This window comes from Streptopelia decaocto (genome assembly GCF_964273445.1).
Source record: "Streptopelia decaocto genome assembly, chromosome: 3".
In the NCBI taxonomy this organism is placed as follows: Eukaryota; Metazoa; Chordata; class Aves; order Columbiformes; family Columbidae; genus Streptopelia; species Streptopelia decaocto.
The window spans coordinates 11,051,762-11,070,963 of record NC_138656.1 but is presented as its reverse complement, the minus strand read 5'-3'; the positions used below and the strand labels follow the sequence as shown (position 1 = coordinate 11,070,963).

Genomic DNA, 19,202 nt, shown 5'->3' with positions numbered 1-19,202 from the left:
TACAGAGACCTACAGTTCAACTAGAGTAAGACCCTTTGGAAAGTAATTAAGATCACAACAGAACCATCCCCTCCAACTACTGGCAGAAAAGCCAAAAATCAGCTGCAACAGGAAACTTCTCCTCTACATCTGTTCAGGCATTTATGTGGCATGAGCTCATTTCCTACTCTACAGGTGTTCCACATAACAAAGCCCACTAGACACAAAGTTTTTATCAACATGAGCAAAGGTGTAAAGGATCAAGGCCATGCTCAAATAATCACCCCATAAGCAGAGTGCAAATTCGTGAATTGGTGACATGTTTTAACTGCACCCAAGGTAAATGTAAAACGGTATACATACTGTTTACACATAAGAGAAGAATGTGAAGATTTTAACATATAAAATCTTAAGAATTTAGAATATGGATGGATTTCCTGTCTGAAAAACATCCCTTGAAAACCACAGAGCCGTTACTCACCAACGGCATTATCTTTTCCTAAGCAAGTCTTAATTCCAGAGCAGTGAAATCCCTCAAAACTGATTTTGTCTCTTGAAAACTAGCAGTCACTTGACTGATCCTCTCGTTATGCAAGATTCACACACATCCCTCATTTCTTTGACCACTCATTGCACCTAAGCCTAAAGCAAATATATAGGCCACCTTTGCTTTTCATGTCATGAATTCAGCATTTAATAAAAGACCCTTGTACCACTGCTGCTATACAAACATAAAAAAGAACACAAACACACAAAAGAACACAAAGGACAAGGGCACCCATACTAATCAATGCATTTATCTTGGTATCTGTATGCAGTGGTATAGATTACACTAAAGCAAAGTTTAAAAGCTCAGAAAAAAAATGGCAATGAAGTAAGACAGCACATAAGGATATACATTTTTCATTTTTTATAATGCAACATCAGATAATGCTATACCCTTGGAAAAGTAGTGATAGGTGTATGAGCTACTGAAGGAAGGAAATAACTTCTGCTGCCCAAAAAAACCCCACTATAGATAATTTTGTTTAAAAAACCCAAACCAAATCCCAACCAATTATGTAAACACATAAGCTAAAATTTACTTTAACTGGGTTATCATGGATACTAAATTTAGGGTTCCTCCTCTGATTCTAAAACACTATAATCTCCATTTTTGAAAATAAGCTTTACTTAGATTTTAAGGAATTTCAGTCTTGACATACCATGATAAATATCCTGTAGAGAGCCACCTCCACAAAACTCCATACAAATCCATAGCTTGTCTCGTCTAAAAAGTGAACAAAACCATTCATTAGCTGTAAGATTCGAAAAGAGCACCTAGAAAAGTCAGGATTCAAACGCTATAAAGCACAATATAACAAGCTCTGTATTATGAAAAGTACAAGTCAAATAAAGAATATTATTTACTCTCTATGTGATACTTCACTGTCAAAATAGTAACTAATGAAAAACCCAAAATATTCCAGGGTTTATTGGAGGAACAGAAACAGCATTAATGAAACGTGCACACTGATTTTTGTCCAAGATCTACTATGAAAATGAAAAAAAATACTTCTACTGAAAGTAGAGAAAATAGAGAGAAGTAGAAAAAATGAAAAATACTTTTACTGAGAGTAGAGAGAAAACAGATGTAGGTTTTTATTTCTTCATCATTTTCACTTCTTCTCCACTTTTTTTTCAGAGCAGAGGAATTAACACACACACAAACCCTCAAAGCAAAAGCCCTAGGGATATCTCTCAACTCAATTTCTTTCACAAAAAATGCAGTGAAGCTCTAGTGCCTTAGTGAAAGATAGGCAGAGTGGAGTCCACGCTGTGGGTCAGCACCTTCTCAAATAAGCCTTTTCCCTCAAAAATACCTATGGATATTTTTTGTGCCAGGGGTCAGAGGGAAGTTCTTTAGATGTCTCCTACTACAGGAATCAATTCAGTTTGACTCACTATACCTTCATAAAAGGTGCTTTCCCAGAATAGACAATGGACTGAAGGATTCAAAGGTATCTTCCATTACGGACACTAAACTCTGTTTTCACTTAGTAATCTTCACTGGTAAGACAGATGTACCATGTGAGGCCACAGAAAGGCATTGTGGAGAGCAGAAAATCTGGGACTGCCCTGGTCATTCCTGGCCATCAAAACACGCAGGAAAGAAAAATCACATACGACCACCTTATGGTAGATTGGAACACAGAACAACCAAAGGAAAGATGGATGATTGTTCTCCAGTTCGCCCATGACCCCTGGTCTTGGGTTTCTTGCATTCATAAGCCCCTATCAGAAAGAATAGCTGAGTGTGCAATGCCAACATTCGTGGACATGTTTTGCAAGGCAACAGTGTAAGTGCTGAGGTCATCCCCCAAGCCAAAAATTGCAAGTATTTCTCACCAGCAGATAAAAGCTAGAATAGCTATTCTTCCAAGGAAGAACTTCTTTCTTGGATCTCCTCCCTTTTAATGTCCATAATCCACATGGTCCTCAAAGCTACGCCCTGGCTGCTTCCTCTAGTGCTAGGAAAGGTATCGTTGAGGCATTACAGAGGCTTAAAGCACCAGGAGTCCCTGGCTGTTAACTCCATACATTCCTAGGGGTTAATTAAAGCATTGCTTGAAATAATGTGAAGGCTTTCCATTGAAAGTCAGACACAGAAGCAACATGACTGCCAGTGAAAGAAACCAGAATTAGCAATGGCAGCAGAGGAACATGAGTGAGAAAGAAACACTGAGGAGACAGAAATCTGCAAGTGCTTTGTTTATTCCCCACAATGATGCAGGACTCAGACAGAGACACTTTTGGGGGCACCGGGCTCATGAAAGCCACTCTTTCCCATGTGGCTGCATCCCGTTTGATGCCAACAGCAGCAGCAGTGTGGAAGTGGGAAAAAGCCAGGACAACCCCAGCAGCCTTTGGACAGCAGCAGAGCACCTGCAAAGAGACACGAAGTAGATAAGTGCTGTAAAAAAAAAAATAAAAAAAAAAAAAAAAAAAATAAAAAAAAAATCACACCTTTCCCTATAGGGCATTAACTTCCTAGTGTGGAAAAATACCACAAAAAAAGGAAAAAAAAAAGAACCAAAACAAAAGAGGATCAGAAGAGGAGATTCCATTTCTAATTCACTATCTAGCCTTTTATTACTGTGCCGAAGTGCTCTGAGCTAAGTGAAGATCCATGTCATCAACAGGAACAGGGTACACAGTTGTGTGTGTCTGCAGAGCATATGGCAAGCACAGCAAACAAAACAGCCAGGATCAACAGAACCATTTAGTGTCTGCAACTTAACACCTAGGGTAACAGCAAGGCAGAAATGTGACTCTCTGAAAAATCCATAGGTAAATAGAAGAAAAGCATGGGGAACAATATGCTGATAAGTGCCAAATTTAGGTTAATGGTATTTTTCTTACTGTTCTTAGCACTGAAAGACACTACAGAAAACAAAAGGTCAGACAATGAGAGGCCTCAAAGACAGCCATTCAATTGCCCAGACAAAAGAGAAGCCCTACACCAAAGAGAGGGGAGGGGACCAAGCAAGAGCACAACAGAGTGGCAGATTATATAATATATGTGCCAAAATTTAATTCTGGGTTTACAAAGGTGTATTTTGATACCCTGAGACAAGAGGAAAACTTTGTTTTTTAAAGAAAAAGCATCCCCAGCCTTAATACAGCGTCCTGAGAAGAGGCACCATTTCACTCTACAACATTTCAAGAATGTTGAATGCAACACTAGATTTGTTCAGTGTTTCCACATGAAATCTTAAAAACTCATCAGAAACAGCTTTTTATTAGTTATACTGAACAATCTGTTCCTACTATGACTAGTTCAAAGCAGCAGCTGGTAAGACAACTGCATATATTTATCAGCACTTCTACAACACAAATCATCTCACCTCCAGAAACAAACACAACTGGAACCATCACATTCTGGTCACAAGTTCATATGCTAGAGAAACAGCTTGGGATAACTACAACAGCACAGCAGAGACCCACCCCTCCCCTCTGCCATTCTGCACTTACCTCTTTCTTCTAAATCTGTCTTCTGAAAAGGTTTGTGGAGCACACCAGACAATGTCACACACCAAGAAAAACATCAGCACAGCCTCCTTCCCAATACTGCAGACAGGTACAAACGAAGTAACTGCATGCAGCCAAGGACACCTCAACATACAAAAAGGTGCTCTCTTCTCAAACAAAGGCAGGCTTTGAGGTTGGGAGGAAGATTAAGAAGGTGCAACAGGAGGGTAGGACACTATGTGGTTGCTGCCACACAACTTTCAGAATATACAACATCTATTTAAGCAGCTTAGTCACCATAACATGGAGCTTCCAAATACTGCCTTTTAGGAGATCACAAGATCCCTTGCCAACTTTACCACCAGAAAAATCTGTAAGCTCCTGTCAGACTAGTAACTCCACAAATTCTCAAAACCAAAGTGCAGACACTCTTGGTTAGGAGAACCAAGCCCATACATGTACACACACACACACTCTTGTGCATAATGCAGCTTACAGACCAGCATGGTGTTAAAAAAAGCATTCAGGCTACCAAGCACCCTTCAAGACATGGGATGCCAGAACAGCGTGGCTTGTTGATTTCATCTTCAGGCTTTGATACCTTCCTGCACATGTATCCACAATAATGCAAGCAGCACACAGTCACACACTCCTGCCTTGCTCAGCGCAGCATGCAGATGGTGTTTGTCTGATGGGATAGTCAACCGCTTGCTATCCTCTTCATTCTTATACTCTCAGTGCATTTCCACTTAATCTTATTCTTAAAATATATTTGCTCTTGGAGTCTTCCTTCATGCTCCATGCTAAACAACGTCTGTGAAATACTATTGTGACTAGCTTTTCCACTCCAGGCCTTTGAAATTACTATAAAGCAAACATAATTCAAAACACAGATTCTATTGACTTTCATCCAATACTTTCACTCATCAGACAAAAGCTAACAAGGTACTCATACTCAGAAAGATACAATGAACCCCGCCAGTGATAAAACATGGCTTCATCAAGCATCCAGAGCTATTCAGGACGCTGAATAAAAGAGGCAGGGAGAAGAAACTCCTCAGGACAGCATTAGTCAGCTGAGCTTCTGCATGAGACCTCTTCTTCTCTAGCATTTATTGCCAGGACTTCATCGCTCCCACAGCACTACCTCCAAGTTCTGGTACACTCAACTCATTTAATTTCAGTTTGCTCCAGCTATGCACACATTCAGTGTCAAGGTCACTAGGAGCACCTGAAAGCAGCCCACACTTGCCATTTCAACATCCTGCCCCAGCTCACCCAGAGCAAGACAAGGAATGTTCAACAATGGCCAAGCAAGCCAGGGAGCACATGTTAGCTCTTCTGTAGTACTGCTGATGTGCACCAAACCAGACACTGCTGGCTAGAAAAGAAACAGTATTTCCAAAAACAGGATTTCCAAAGCTCTAGCTGATCTAGAATGAAAGAAATGCAGTATCACAGAAGATAACTTGGTCAAATTTAAAAGGATTTTTAAAAGAAAAAGATGCAATCCAAATATAAGAACCACATTCTGTCATATATTCCTGCTTCAAAGATGGTTCTTTATCAGTTAATTTGCTGTACCTTTTTGACCAGAATAAAAGTTTGTTTTGGACCTTGTTGTCTGCCTAAACTAACTTCAGGGTGCCTCTGTGACAATGTATTAAAAAGAATAATAGCAAAATTTGTTAGAAACTTGCCATCAATTTTCTCAATACTGAGACTTTGTGTGGAGTATGAGTTTACTTGTAACAAGCAAGCATAATACCTTACAAAAGGAATTACACAAAAAAATAATCAGACAGAGTAATTTACATATACTCATTAAATGTCCTAAACAACGAAAAGCAAAGATTAAAAGTGCTAAAATATTGATCATTTTTCAGATTTCAAAGCAAACCCAAACCACAAATCACCAGCAGGCTTTTTAAAGGCTGCACAGTTTACACTCTCAGGTACTTCAGTATGAAATTGTCCTTAAAGTTTAACATAGCACTACTACTCTTAAGAAAGAAAAAAAAAAAAACAACAACATTTTTCCTCCTTACTTCCTCATGACATTAAATTTTGAGTTCTCAGACAAATTTACATGCCAACACCAGTTAAATCAGAACATTTCTGAGAACTCTATCTGTATTATGCAATATTTATACTTCCCAAAGTTTTGCAAATTTAAGAGACATTTTCCTGAAACAGACTTAAGAGATACTACATACACACACACTTGCTTCATTCTTGTCATACTTCTTCATTTTCCACTTATGTATTAAATTCAAAGCTTTTAAAGGACAACTTAGTTCCAAGGAAACATGACTACATGTTCACTGAGACATTTTGCTAGAAGAAACATTATTTAGAGAGAGACACTGTAGTAAACAGAACAGATTTTAAGGTAAATGTGAAAAAATAATATATTAGTGGATTACACTTATTTGGTAAATTATGTTTTGTCTAAGTCACCTTATATACCTGTTCTCTTCAAGGGTATAGAGAGGTATTTTTAAGTGAGTAAAAGAAACAAACTGTACCTGAGATAGCTGCCAAAATAAGCAACAATGTTTGGATGTTTACAGTCTTTCATCATAATGATTTCCTGCTGCACAACAGCAAAATCTTCTCCTGAAAAGCAGAGGAATGAATATTTTCACTGGCCTGGCTAATACTTGGATCTCAACTAGAATTTCAGTACATGTTTATAAAATAAACATTTTGAGTAATTAAGCTAATTATCTGCCAGTTTCAAAGACATATAAATACTGATTTACAGCTGTTTTATTAGCAGGATTTAGCAATAAGTAACTATATCCTTAAGAAGTTTCATTCTGGACCAGATGGACCTCACATCTGCTGATAACTATTATGATATTGGTCATAGCTCTTTCTAAAGTCTATTTTCACCAAGACTCTGCTGTGTCCACCTGCATATGCCCTGCCAATAGTCCAGGTTCTTAAAAACATGACAAAACTTTGCTATTTTTTGCCACATGTCCAACACCCATTTGATCATTTTCCTGAAAAAAAAAAATTCAATAGTACACTGCTGCTGCAACTTATCAGTAAACTCTGTAAGCACGTAAATTTATGGACTGTGCAAAACTTACATCCAGATAAAACACTGACACAGACGAGGCACCTCTCTGAGTCTTACTGTTTGGTACATCAATTGTCCCTCTCTTTCTAGAAAAGGTTCTTACCAGATGGGAACATTGAAAAAAACAAAACACCACACACAAAAAAAAATGAAAACCAAATAGAGACATTTTTGGTTTGGGGCATTGTGCAGGAATTTTGTAGGTAAGTTAAAGAGGGAAGGTAAGAAAGACATAAATATGTAAGAGAATGTTGGTAACAGATACTTAACAGCCTTTTAATTTTCTTCTTTTTTTTTTTTTTTTTTTTTTTAAGAAATACATGTCAAATGCTCTTTTGCAGTTCAGTATCTTACACTGGGGCTCCTCTGAAATTTCTTAAGTCATAAGGGCAAATTAAAGATAGTCTGGTAGGTTATTTCTAAAGAAGCTCTTCTGAAGTTTGTTTACTAGAGATACAGAGTTCACAAAAAACCTCATTCTTACTAACTTCAAGGACTTTATAGGTAAGAGATGCCTGAAGGCCTAAAATAAGTATTCATGAAGTTAACTGGTTAAGAGACTCTATAAGTAAGTTGAAAAACCAGGAAAATTCAAAGTATGTCAAAATTCTCCTTTCATTGTACTGCCGTAGCACTCTTCTTCAAGAGCTTTTAAACCAGAAGCCAAAGCTATTGTCTAAAAAGTTTAATATAGACACTAAGCTTGTATTTATCAATTGTTGCAACCCCAAATCACTTCTCAAATATGGCTGTTAATAAATTTGAAATGTAACACAACAAATTCCAATAGAACTGGCCAAGCTATTACCTATAAAAAATATGTTTTACATTTCTCCTAATACATCGACATATTGGTGACCTAATCATTTGGTACTTTTCAAACCAGAAATCCAATATTCACGTGTATTTTATTTAACTGAAAGCAAACTTCAAACCACAAGCTGCCAGTTAACATCACAAAAGACTGTCTGCTATCCATGGTATGTTGCTGATGGCTTTCCATATCCTGGCTAGACCTTTAAACACGCAAACACTGAAGAGCAAGCAAAAAATTATTTTCACATACAGACAGGTGTTAAAGTATAATAGCATAAGCTTTAGAGTAAGCGTCCAAACATTATTAACCCTCAATCTGCACACTTTCCCCTAATCTGCAAAACTTGCAAAGAAAGTCAGTGCCGTGGTCCTGGGATGTGGACACTGTTGGTCTGAAATTCTGAGTGAAGCCTCTACTGCAATTGGAAGCAACAATTGCATAGAGAAACTGAGCTCGCTGAGCAAACAGAGGAGAGCTAAAGTACATTCTTCATGCACCAATCAGGTATCCAAAGGCTGCCAGCTGCGAGATGCCAGTTGTTCACCCATCAGAACATCGTGAGGGCAGCGAAACCCCAGGCTCTGTCCACAGCTCAGAAAATGCACATAGCACGATTCTCCGAGTCCTACTAAAAGACTACCTATTTTAAAGGCTGATATAATCTGAGTCTGCTGAATCCTATGGTTCTTGCCCCACTGCACAAGTCTCCTTTGCTGTTTTATCTTTACAGTTCCATAAGGAGACACAGCACAGCTGCTCATCTTGGCTGGACTGGTGATCCCCATCATGCACAGCCAAGTGCTCCAGCAATGGGAACTGACAGAAAAAGCCAAAACAGCAGAACTGGACAAGATAATCTGAGACCACAACTTTCAGTGTGAATTAAACAAGTGCGATGAACAGACACTTCTGGAACTACGTAGTAACATACTGTCCTGTCTTGAATTTTAAATGTGCATGCATTATATAAACACAAAATTTCTAATCACTTCCATAATTTTAGACCTTAAGGATCAAACCAGGTAGTACTTAAAATATTCCCCCCAACATTAAATCCAGAAATGGAACATCAACAGTTAAAAATTAAACAAAAAGTCTGGAAATTTTGCCTCCCAGACTACTGTACTCTTGTCCAACAAGTCTAGCCAGATTAAGAGAATAGCATTTGCAGACTGATAACTGATCTGTAGGGTATATGTACTTCATGAAATCACAGCATAAATCTAGCATACAACAATGTCTTAATCAGAGTCTCCAACAGAATTTCAGGAAATGTACTAATTTCCTGGATACTAATGCTAACCTATTATTACACCATTGCTTCTTTTTATTTCTCCCTCTACACTTCTACCAGGTTGAGTTGTTTTCTGCCTTGCTGGCTTCCTCATTTCTTTTGTTCTATACAGTTTTTTGTATAACACGGGTTGAAAACACAGTATTAAGACAAAAAACCACAACTCTCACTTAAATTTTAATTAGCTTTCCTTTAACTCTTCTCCAGTTACATGTTTTCCTCTAACATCTATTTTGTCATGCTTGTTATTTTTTTTTTAAAGCATATTTTGTCCTACACTAAAAGTCAACAATTATCCCTTCAATAAGTGGACTCAACTGATTTTGTGTAATTGTATATTAAGCATGAAAATATTTAGTTTCTGCAGCCTATTTCAGTAAAGAAACACTTACCTGGTTCTAGTTTTATTACTTTAATTGCTGCTAGCTCACCCGTGTTGACGTTTCTAGCCTAAGAAAAAAAAAAAAAAGAAAAAATATTAGAGAGCAGAACACAGCAATTAGCCCTGCATTCTCCACTCACCATTCTCTGACAATACAATGAGCAACTGAGATACACAAGGGTCTACAACAGTGAAACCACTTAATAAAAAAATTAAAAAAAAAAAAAAGGCAAAAACAACCTCAGGAGGAGCCAATAAATTAAAACATCTTCACAGAATCACAGAATGTTAGAGATTGGAAGGGACCTCAAAACATCATCCAGTCCAATCCTGCCCCCCCTCTTCCTCCATCCCCGTCAGAGCAGGAACACTCCGATGAGGCTACACAGGAATGTGTCCAGGTGGGTTTTGAATGTCTCCAGAGAAGGAGACTCCACAACCTCCATGGGCAGCCTGTATTTATGTTTCATGCAAGGTTAGATTTTTTTTCCAAATACACCATGCATTTATTTTTGGGGCTTACAGCATATGTTTTCATTAGATAAGCATCTCTGAGTACTGTTAGATCCAAAACACTTATTTTAAATAATCCACGTCTGGGCTTAATGACAGTGAACCAAACAGTAAGAACCAAACAGTAAGAATTCTCTAGCATGCTCCTCTCTAGCACAAATTTGTAGGAAGCACTCTTCCAACAAAAGTTCTCGCCTGGATTCATCTTTTAACAAAGCAAGTCATAAAAACAAACAAACAAAAACTACAAAAAAACAACCAACAACAACAAAAAGCAAAACCAACACACCACCACACACAGAAACCAAAATACACAACCAAACACCACCACGTCCCAACACTAATTTGTAGTGAGATAAGAAGCTAGCTTTAATTATGCTCAAGAAACCTTGCACTGCCATACAACAGCCCTAAATTACACCATTAACTTAACTATCCTTAACTTATCCTAACCATCCTTAACTACGCCGTCCTTCTGTATTAAAATCCATAAACAAGCCAACCCCTGCAATAGACAGCCAAGCAGCTGTAAGGCACGCAGATGTCAGTGCAGACAAGCAGGGCCCAGGGAGCACCTGGCGCTGTACCCACAGGACATGTGACCGTGGCCAAGCCTCCCACAAGAGGTTTATCCCACTGCATGCCTTTTGGCCCTATTTTCAAATTGGCAAATGCAACCAAAAATTTCAACGAGGCTCACAGAAAAAAAACCACACATTCTTTTTTTTGTTTCCACTTGCCCTGTAAGTGCTCTCTCTCCCAGCCTTGCAGATGATGAGGTTAACAGCAAAAGCCAAGAGTTTTACCTACCATCCCTGTTTCCATGACCAGGAGCCAGCAACTAATTCCTTCTCATGCAGATTTCACTGTGTCAATGGGAAAGCATTACACAGGTTTTCCAGAAGCAAAGATTGGCCTACAATGCATGCATCTATACACAGTCACTTTACTGAACACATACAGCATTTATACAATATTTGCCATGGAAAACCATTTTACCAGTGGCTAAAAGAATTACACAGATTGACATATCTGGGAAGGAGCTTAAAAAAAACCACCAACACCAACTGCTATGTCAAACTGGAGAAGCACTACCTAATCAAAAGGGAAATAATTACTAGTGTCTCTGTGACAACAATAGGACATCAGAACAAAATGCTACGTAAAAAACTGCCACCCACCAGAAACAAGAGCTGGGAAAATTCAGATTTTGTTGTTATCACATTATACAAAAATTTATTAACCAAAAAACCTCATGATTGGAAAGATCTTATTACTCTGAAATAGAGAAGGAAAGAGCAATGGTAGGGCAGTACACGGATGGGCTCCAGTAGGAAATCCCAGCTGAGCAAGAGATCTGCATGGTGTGTGTCTGAAAAGGAGGGGAAACAAAAGGAGAAGGAAGGCTAGTGTGTAACACTGCCCTAAAGATATGCCACACCAGCAGATTCAGGAGAGGTCTGTGCAGCTGAACCAGTATAAACACAAAATCCATGGTCTAAGGAGGTAAACATCTTTCCTAGTTTATATTTGTCCTTCAATTTATATTTGTCCTTCAAATGGAAGCTGGTAATATAAACTGTATTATGCTGCAACAAAAACCAAAACAAAAAGCAAAGACGGTAACAACAGGGCACCTTTGGTTTTGACTTCTTCCTACGTGAATGGTTGAACAAAATGCAGACAAGCAATCCCTAAGCAAGTCTCTACTTCACAGGATAACTCGTCCCAGCACACAGACACGTTTCCTGACCTGGAACAGCTACAATTTTAGAAAGCAATGCTCTGATAAAGGTGATGTTAAACAAAAGGATCTGAAACGAAGGCAAAAATCCCTACACAAGGCAGGGATTCGTAGTTAAAGAAACCACAGTCACAGAAAGTAAGCCCGGCGGTACTTAGTGCAGTAAATACAGGATGGCAGAACATCCACTCCTCTCTGCCTGCCTGACAAGCTTCAAAAGGCGATTCAAGCTGAAATAGAGCCTTCAAAACATAGACACTTATTCCTAGCAACAACAAAAGGAGCTTCAACAGCTGTAAGGTCAATCAAGAAGGAAGACTAAAATGCCTGTCAAAAAGCACACGACTGAAAGGCCAAGTTTCAATTACTTGAGGAGCAGCAAAGCTGTACAAGAATTGATGCCTTACTAGACCACCCCAGGAGGAAGGAGCAAGAGCACACACGCAGAGAGATTTGTGCGTATAACTGCAAAATGGGAGACTCCTCAGGTTCATCTGTTCTGGACACATTCTCTTCCAGGAGTGCTACCAGAAACCAGAGACTCTGAAACACCGTTTATGGCAGAAAGCAGCAACAGTCATTAAGTGTTCCCCAGAGACACCCACAGAATCTGAGAGTTTCAACGTGAAACAGCTGAGCTGGTCGATACATGACTTCCCTCATCAAAACCAACACCCATGCCAAAGGGCTGAGGGGCAGAAAATAAGGCTTTTTCTTTTTTAATATGAGACCTCAAGCAAAGTGCACCCTACGGAGTTCTGTATCTTCATTTGTGAACTTGCTGAAGCAATAAACGACATCAACAACTGAAATAAGGCAGAGATGGTATAACAGATACCTCTGCAAGAACAATAATCTCACAAATTATCACAATTATCTGAAATTCAGTAAAGAAGAAAGTAAAACAAGGGCCTTTCTTTCAGTAAGATGCTGAAAATCTTTGGAAGGCTTCACTTACACTAGATGCATGACCTATCGGATGACAAATGAAGTTCAACCTTTACCAACCTAAACCAATTATTTTTTTCCAAGATATACTGTGATATAAATTAATTGTATGAACAAAATAAATGGACCTACAATTGCCTCAGAATACACTTAAAAATCTATGTGTAGTTACTACCAAAACCAAAGGTATTAGGACACGGGCAAGCAGGAAAATAATAGTATTATTATTATTGTTATTAATATTGTCTCTGTCAGAATACCACATGCAGCACTTGTAACCCAAAGCCCCCCAAAATGGCATAAATTACAGATGGCCTGGGAACAGTGACGATTAGAATTGCAATTTCATACCAAGACACAGAGAAGCTGTTCTAAATGAGACATGAAGTAAACATAGAGCAAACTAAGTTAATCAGCCACCCCATTTAACTCTAGGAATATTTCCTGAAACTTAAGCAGGAGAGGACACTGTCTCTCTTCCACAATCAAAAACACCATAACTCCACTTTTACACTTTGCTGGCCACTCTACACAATTATATTTTTCACTACAGTGAAACACTGAAATACAAAAGACAGAAATTACTTGTACAACAGTAAAACTATTATAGTTTTTACCCTCTCTAGCAAGTGTCATTTTGAACAAGAATATTTGACAGAAACAGAAGGCAAATTTCAAGAATTTTCCTGACATGTAACTGCAATGAAAAAAGCAATTTTGCTGTCAGTCTCTACACTAGACTTTAAATGAAGCTAAATTACTTGACAAGTTTACTGAGACAGAGAAAACAAACCCATACAAATGAAAATGTGATATGCAACACTCAAGAATACTCAACTCCACAACAGCATTACTAGCAGATCATCTGTCTGTATTTTGTTACAGACACATCAACTATCAGACAAAGTAGTAACTCAGTTTCACCATTAACTTCAGCAGTTTTGAAAGGAGAAAATCTGTTTCCTTGTCCAAAGGTCTAAACTTCTAAGGAGAACTTTGTAATATTAACATTTTAGCCATCTAGTGTGGCAATATAATTTCACTAAAATTTAAAACAAACAAACAACCCAACCCACAAAAACCTCAAACATCATCTCTCTTTCAGATCCTCACTGGAAACAGTCTTAAATCCAGTGTTTATGCCCCTGGGATACATGAAGAACTAAGCAATCCAGATCACAGAACGGTTGGAAGGGAATTTTCAAGGTCCAACCCCCCTGCAATGAGCAGGGACACCTTCACCTAGATCTGGTTGCTCAGAGCCCCATCCAGCCTGGCCTTGAATGTTTCCAGGCATGGGGCATCTACCACCTCGCAACCTGGGCCAGCGTTTCACCACCCTCACTGGAAAAAATGTCTTCCTTGTATCTAGTCTCTATCTTCCCTCTTTCAGTTTAAAACCACTAACCCTTGTCCTGTCACAATAGGCTCTGCTAAAAGGTCTGTCCTCATCTTTCTTATAGGCCCCTTTTAAGTACTGAAAGGCCACAATAAGGTCCCCCTTGAGCCTTCTCTTCTCCAGGCTCAACAACCCCAACTCTCTCAGCCTGTCCTCACAGCAGAGCTGTTCCAGCCATCTGATCTTTTTGGTGGCCTCCTCTGTACCCTCTCCAACAGGTCCATGTCTTTCCTGTACTGAGGACTCCAGAGCTGGACATGGGACTCCAGGTGGGGTCTCATCAGAGCAGAGGGGCAGAATCACCTCCCTTGACCTGCTGGCCACACTCCTTTTGATGCAGTCCAAGATATGATTTGCCTTCTGGGCTGCAGGTGCACATTGCCGGCTCATGTCCAATCTTTCATCCACCAGTACCCCCAAGTCCTTCTCCGCAGGGCTGCTCTCAATCCCTTCATCCCCCAGCCTGTATTGATACTAGGGGCTGCCCTGACCCAGGCGCAGGACCTTGCACTTGGCCTTGTTGAACCTCATGGGGTTTCCATGGCTCCGCTTCTCAAGTTTGTACAGGTCCCTCTGGATGGCATCCCATCACTCAGACATGTCAAGAGCACCACTCAGCTGGGTGTCTTCTGCAAACCTGCTAAGGGTGCACTTGATCCCACTATGTCATTGATGAACATATTACATAGTACTGGTCCCAGTATGGAGTCCTGAGGGATACCACTTGTCACTGGTGTCCATCCAGACATTGAGCCACTGACCACTACCCTCTGGATGTGGACATCCAGTCAATTCCTCATCCAATGAACAGTCTACCCATCAAATCCATATCTCTCCAACTCAGAGAGAAGGATGTTGTCAGGGACCATGTCAAAGACTTTACAGAAGTCCAGACAGACAAGACCCATAGCTCTTCCCTTGTCCACTGATGTAGTCACTCCATGATAGAAGGCCTGTAGGTTGGTTGGGCAGGTCTTAGCCTTGGAGCAGATGAAGCTTCATCTCCTATAGTGAATTTGCACTGGTGTCAGTTAGAAGAGACACCTTATTGTTGACTGTGAATATTTGATAGACAGCTAAGGGCATGAACAAGTTAGTTACCCATTACCTTTCCTGCTGTTATCATCCTCTTCTCCAAGGCCTCTTTGAAAGCTGAACTTGTGTGGGAGGGCAAATAATTAAAATATTGGTTCAAGCAAAAAATCCATATTTGTGGTGCACTAGCACATTTCCAGGTACCAGCTAAATAGCAGGATTCATAGCAGCAGGACCACATCAATCTGACCCATATTCTCATTCCTGTTGTGTCTCTGTACGTCAGTCCACACTACGGGCTCCTACTTCAAATTCAAAAATCTTCAGAGTAGACATTCTGCTTTTTTTTTTAATATAACTATTTTTTTTAAATAAATAATACATTTAACCATGCCCTGTTGTAGCTCAGTTCAACAGAAATGGAGCAAGGAAGTAAATGCCTGTCTGCTTTGCTTTCAGCTCCTCAACACTTTGCCAGGAAAGCAGGTTACAGAAAGGTCAGCAGTTAGCAAGAATGTCAACATAACAAGATTGTCATCTTATTAAGGTAATAATCCCTACCTACTAACAGCAGAAATACCTCCCTACGTGGCTCTCCCTGCTAATGGGGGGAAACCACAATTTACAAAGAACAGTTTGAAGCTGCCCAAGTACATCCAGTGCTTGCATCCACTCTGCTAAAATCCCACCGCTGATGAGCACCATCGTCACATGACGAATCTCAACTTCACACAATTATTTCATCAACCACAAAGTTCACCTACAGATGAAGCAAATGAAAGAGGCTTCATGAAACCCCTCACAAATTTAAAATATGCCACTTTAAAGGCACCTTGGACAAGACCTTTCCTCAAAATGAAACAGACAATAATCCATCCAGGACAAAAGCAGGTCTCATTTTCCCTACCTTGTCCACAGCCTAATCAGAAAGCACTTACCTCTCATCTAGAAGAGAGAATTATAATACCAGCCTACTGTAACCTGTTCCTGATGTATCATCTTCTATCACAAATCCACTCTGAGGAAGAAGGGAACTTCCTGTGCCTCAAAAAAATAAAAAAGTCTCAGGCAGGGCCAAACACTGGCCACTCACAGAGCACCAAACTGAAAGATACTGCAACATAAGTAAGATAACTATGGAGAAAACCTTGACAAATCCAATGAAACTTAACAGGTTTCAGATGCACGGTGGTATTGCAAACATAAATATTCACTCTATGGTTGGAGATAACATCTTTAAAATTAAACCATAGACACGTATGGCTTGGCTAGTTCACATACACCAAAATCATTTACAGAGCACTGAAAAAATCCAGCTGATATCACAGAGTCAACATGCCAGTTAAAAACTGCAAAAGAAATAGAGCTGAGCACATCAAAGATAACAGTTTGCAGAAAAACAAAAACAAAAACAAAGCAAAAACAAAAAAAAAATTAGAGCATAAGGTAAGTATACTTCAATAATTAAAACATTGGCATAGTATACAAATACTCAAATATGCCAAGGTGAGGAAAACACCACAAAAAACCCTCTTTCATTTAATTAATAAAGCAGGGATTTAGCACACTAAGAGCACAGTAACAAGAGGATTTAGATCCTGAAACTTTCATAACATTTAAGCAAGCTGAGATTAAACCAAAACCACCCCAACCCAAACAAAATTTCATTCTCAGTGCATTCACTTAGAATTCAAGGCAGCAACAGCACCAGTTTTGCCCACCTCAAATTGTGGAATGGCTCTAAGTGTTTCCTTACAGTCCTGCCTACCAATACAAGTTTTCTTAAACACATGCACCCACTCTGTGATGACAAAAAGAAACCAGAAGACACTTGGAAAGCACACAGTTAAAATGATGCTTCCAACAGGAAGCGACATGACAAACTCAAGCGCTGCCCTCCGCTCCCCAGCAAACAGGAGCAGTGTCATCCTACCTGAGGGACAGGCTGACATGTCCCATCAGGCAAGAGTTCAGCTGGATACACAAATAACAACATACGCTGCAGAGCAGAGAAAAACGTCAAAGCATGCTATAAAGCCCAAAAAGCCAAACTTACATTAGGCTGCTTTTGCTTTAGCTTTGCTTTTCCTGTTTCTGAAGTTACGACAGGATCGTGAAAGAGTCTCATCCTAACGACACCCGAGTCTGCCCTCTGGCTGGTCAGCCTTGCGTTTGACAGAGACCCAAGCACAAAACACTGGTATTTCCACCCAAGACAGGGATGGGAGCAGCAGCCACGATAAGCAGCCCTGCTCACCTTCGGGCACACAATTTAAAGGGACATTTGGGCTGGAAACGAGAGAACAAGCGTGCGCTTCCCGCACCCCCACCGCTCCCGGCCCGCTCTGGAGGGGAACCGACCCCAAGGCCCCGCCCGTGACACAGACGCCCAAGTCGGCCCCCAAAAGCAGCAAACCCCGCTCCCGGGGCGGCTCTGCGGCCATAGGAAGCCCGGAGAGCGCCGCGGCCTCGCACCGCCAGCCCCGCGCCGGCAGCGGGGCCCGAACGCCTCAGCTGCCCCCGGGGGTCGCCCCCTCGCATGGGCCGGCCGAGCCGGGACGCTGCCAAGCCGGCGGCAGGAGAGGCGTGAGGGGCCGGGCCCCTCCGGAGGGGAGCCGGGGTCGGCCATGCCGGGCGCCCACCGCCCCCACCAGGACCCGGGTCGGTGCGACGGCGCAGACCCCGCTCGAGAGGGGAACGGGAGACGACCTCGCTGCCCGCAGCGGCGGGAGGACCTTCATGGCCGGGGCAGGGTCGTCGCTTGACAACGGAGGCCCCTCAGATGGACGGAGCGGTGGGGGGGGCGGCCCGTTGCTTGGTAACGGAACCCACCACCGTGGGGGGGGGAAAGACACGACACCACCTCCTGTCCCCCGGCCGGCGGGGCTGCGTCTACCTTGTAGACGTCGCCGTAGGTGCCGCTGCCGATGCGCTGGATGAGCTCGAAGTCCTCCTGGGGGTTGCGCCGGGACAGGTCGCACACCCGCCCGCCACCTCCACCGCCGCTCATAGTGCCGGGGGAGGTCCCGATCGGCCGCGGCCGCCCGGGCCGGGGGAGGGGAGGATGAAGGAGAGGGTGAGGGAACCCAACACCGGAGTGCTCACCGCCTGACCCCTACCCACTCCCGCAACATGGCGCCGCGCCGCCGTACCGCGCAGGCGCAACGGGCGCCGCCCGGCCCATCTCCCCCGCGGCGGGACTTAGACCTGCGCAGTCCGCCACCGGCTGGGCAGTCTCCCTCCGCATGCGCCCGCCGCGCTGTGGCGGGGCGGGGAGGTGAGTCCCGCCCGCTTTCCCCGGCTCACTGCCCCACCCCCCAGAGCTCCCAGACCCGCCCCCTGGGCACCTCCCTCCGCCCGCGCCCCGCACGGTGCTGCGAGCCCGGGGTGTGTGCCCCGGCTTGTGTGCGTCGGGGCTGCTGGCGGCAGCGCCCGGTACCGACAGGTGGTTCGAGACCGACCCGCGGCCGCCCCTGCCGCTCCGCCGCTTCCACCGCCTCCGAGCTGCGCCCGACCGCTCTTCGCCATGCACGCCAGGCTGTGGGGGACCTGCCGCTCCCTGGACATCGGCTCCTGCTTCGACACCCTCGTCCGCATGGGTGAGCGGCGCTGCCGGCTCAGAACTCCCCCCGGTTTGGCCCCTGTGCGTGGAGCCGGAGACCCAAAAAGCCATCCCCATGCGTGGTCACCGGGACCTCCCCGCAAGAGACAGCACCCGAGCATGCAGCCGGGACCCCGCAGAGACAGCCCCTTGGCACGGGAACCGCGATCCATCCCCGTGCCCACGCATGCAGCTGAGGATCTGCAAATCCACGAGCCCCTATGCATGCAGCTGGGGACCCCTCCTTAGAGCCGGCCCCTCCGGGCGTGCACACGGGGGCCCTTGCAGAACCCGGAGCCCAAGGGCCCCTCCATGCTGTCTCCGTGCACTGGGAACCACCCACCCGCTCCTCTAGCGCCCAGTCCCTGGTCTGTAGATTGAGACAGGG

General features: G+C 42.6%; 1 protein-coding gene across 6 annotated transcripts in view; it reads right to left on the bottom strand.

Moving 5' to 3' along the window:
• MAP4K3 (mitogen-activated protein kinase kinase kinase kinase 3) overlaps nt 1-18,398 on the bottom strand; it is an 84,207-nt gene extending 65,809 nt beyond the window's left edge. For all 6 annotated transcript variants that reach the window (XM_082049195.1, XM_082049196.1, XM_082049198.1 and 3 more), the window contains exons 1-4: nt 18,110-18,398; nt 9,585-9,642; nt 6,519-6,609; nt 1,185-1,249 (exon numbers count right to left, since the gene is read on the bottom strand). In XM_082049195.1, coding sequence (XP_081905321.1) covers nt 1,185-1,249; nt 6,519-6,609; nt 9,585-9,642; nt 18,110-18,223 — 328 coding nt within the window. In that variant the 5' untranslated portion in view covers nt 18,224-18,398. The remainder of the gene's footprint in view (nt 1-1,184; nt 1,250-6,518; nt 6,610-9,584; nt 9,643-18,109) is intronic.
• Nucleotides 18,399-19,202: the final 804 nt, after the last annotated feature.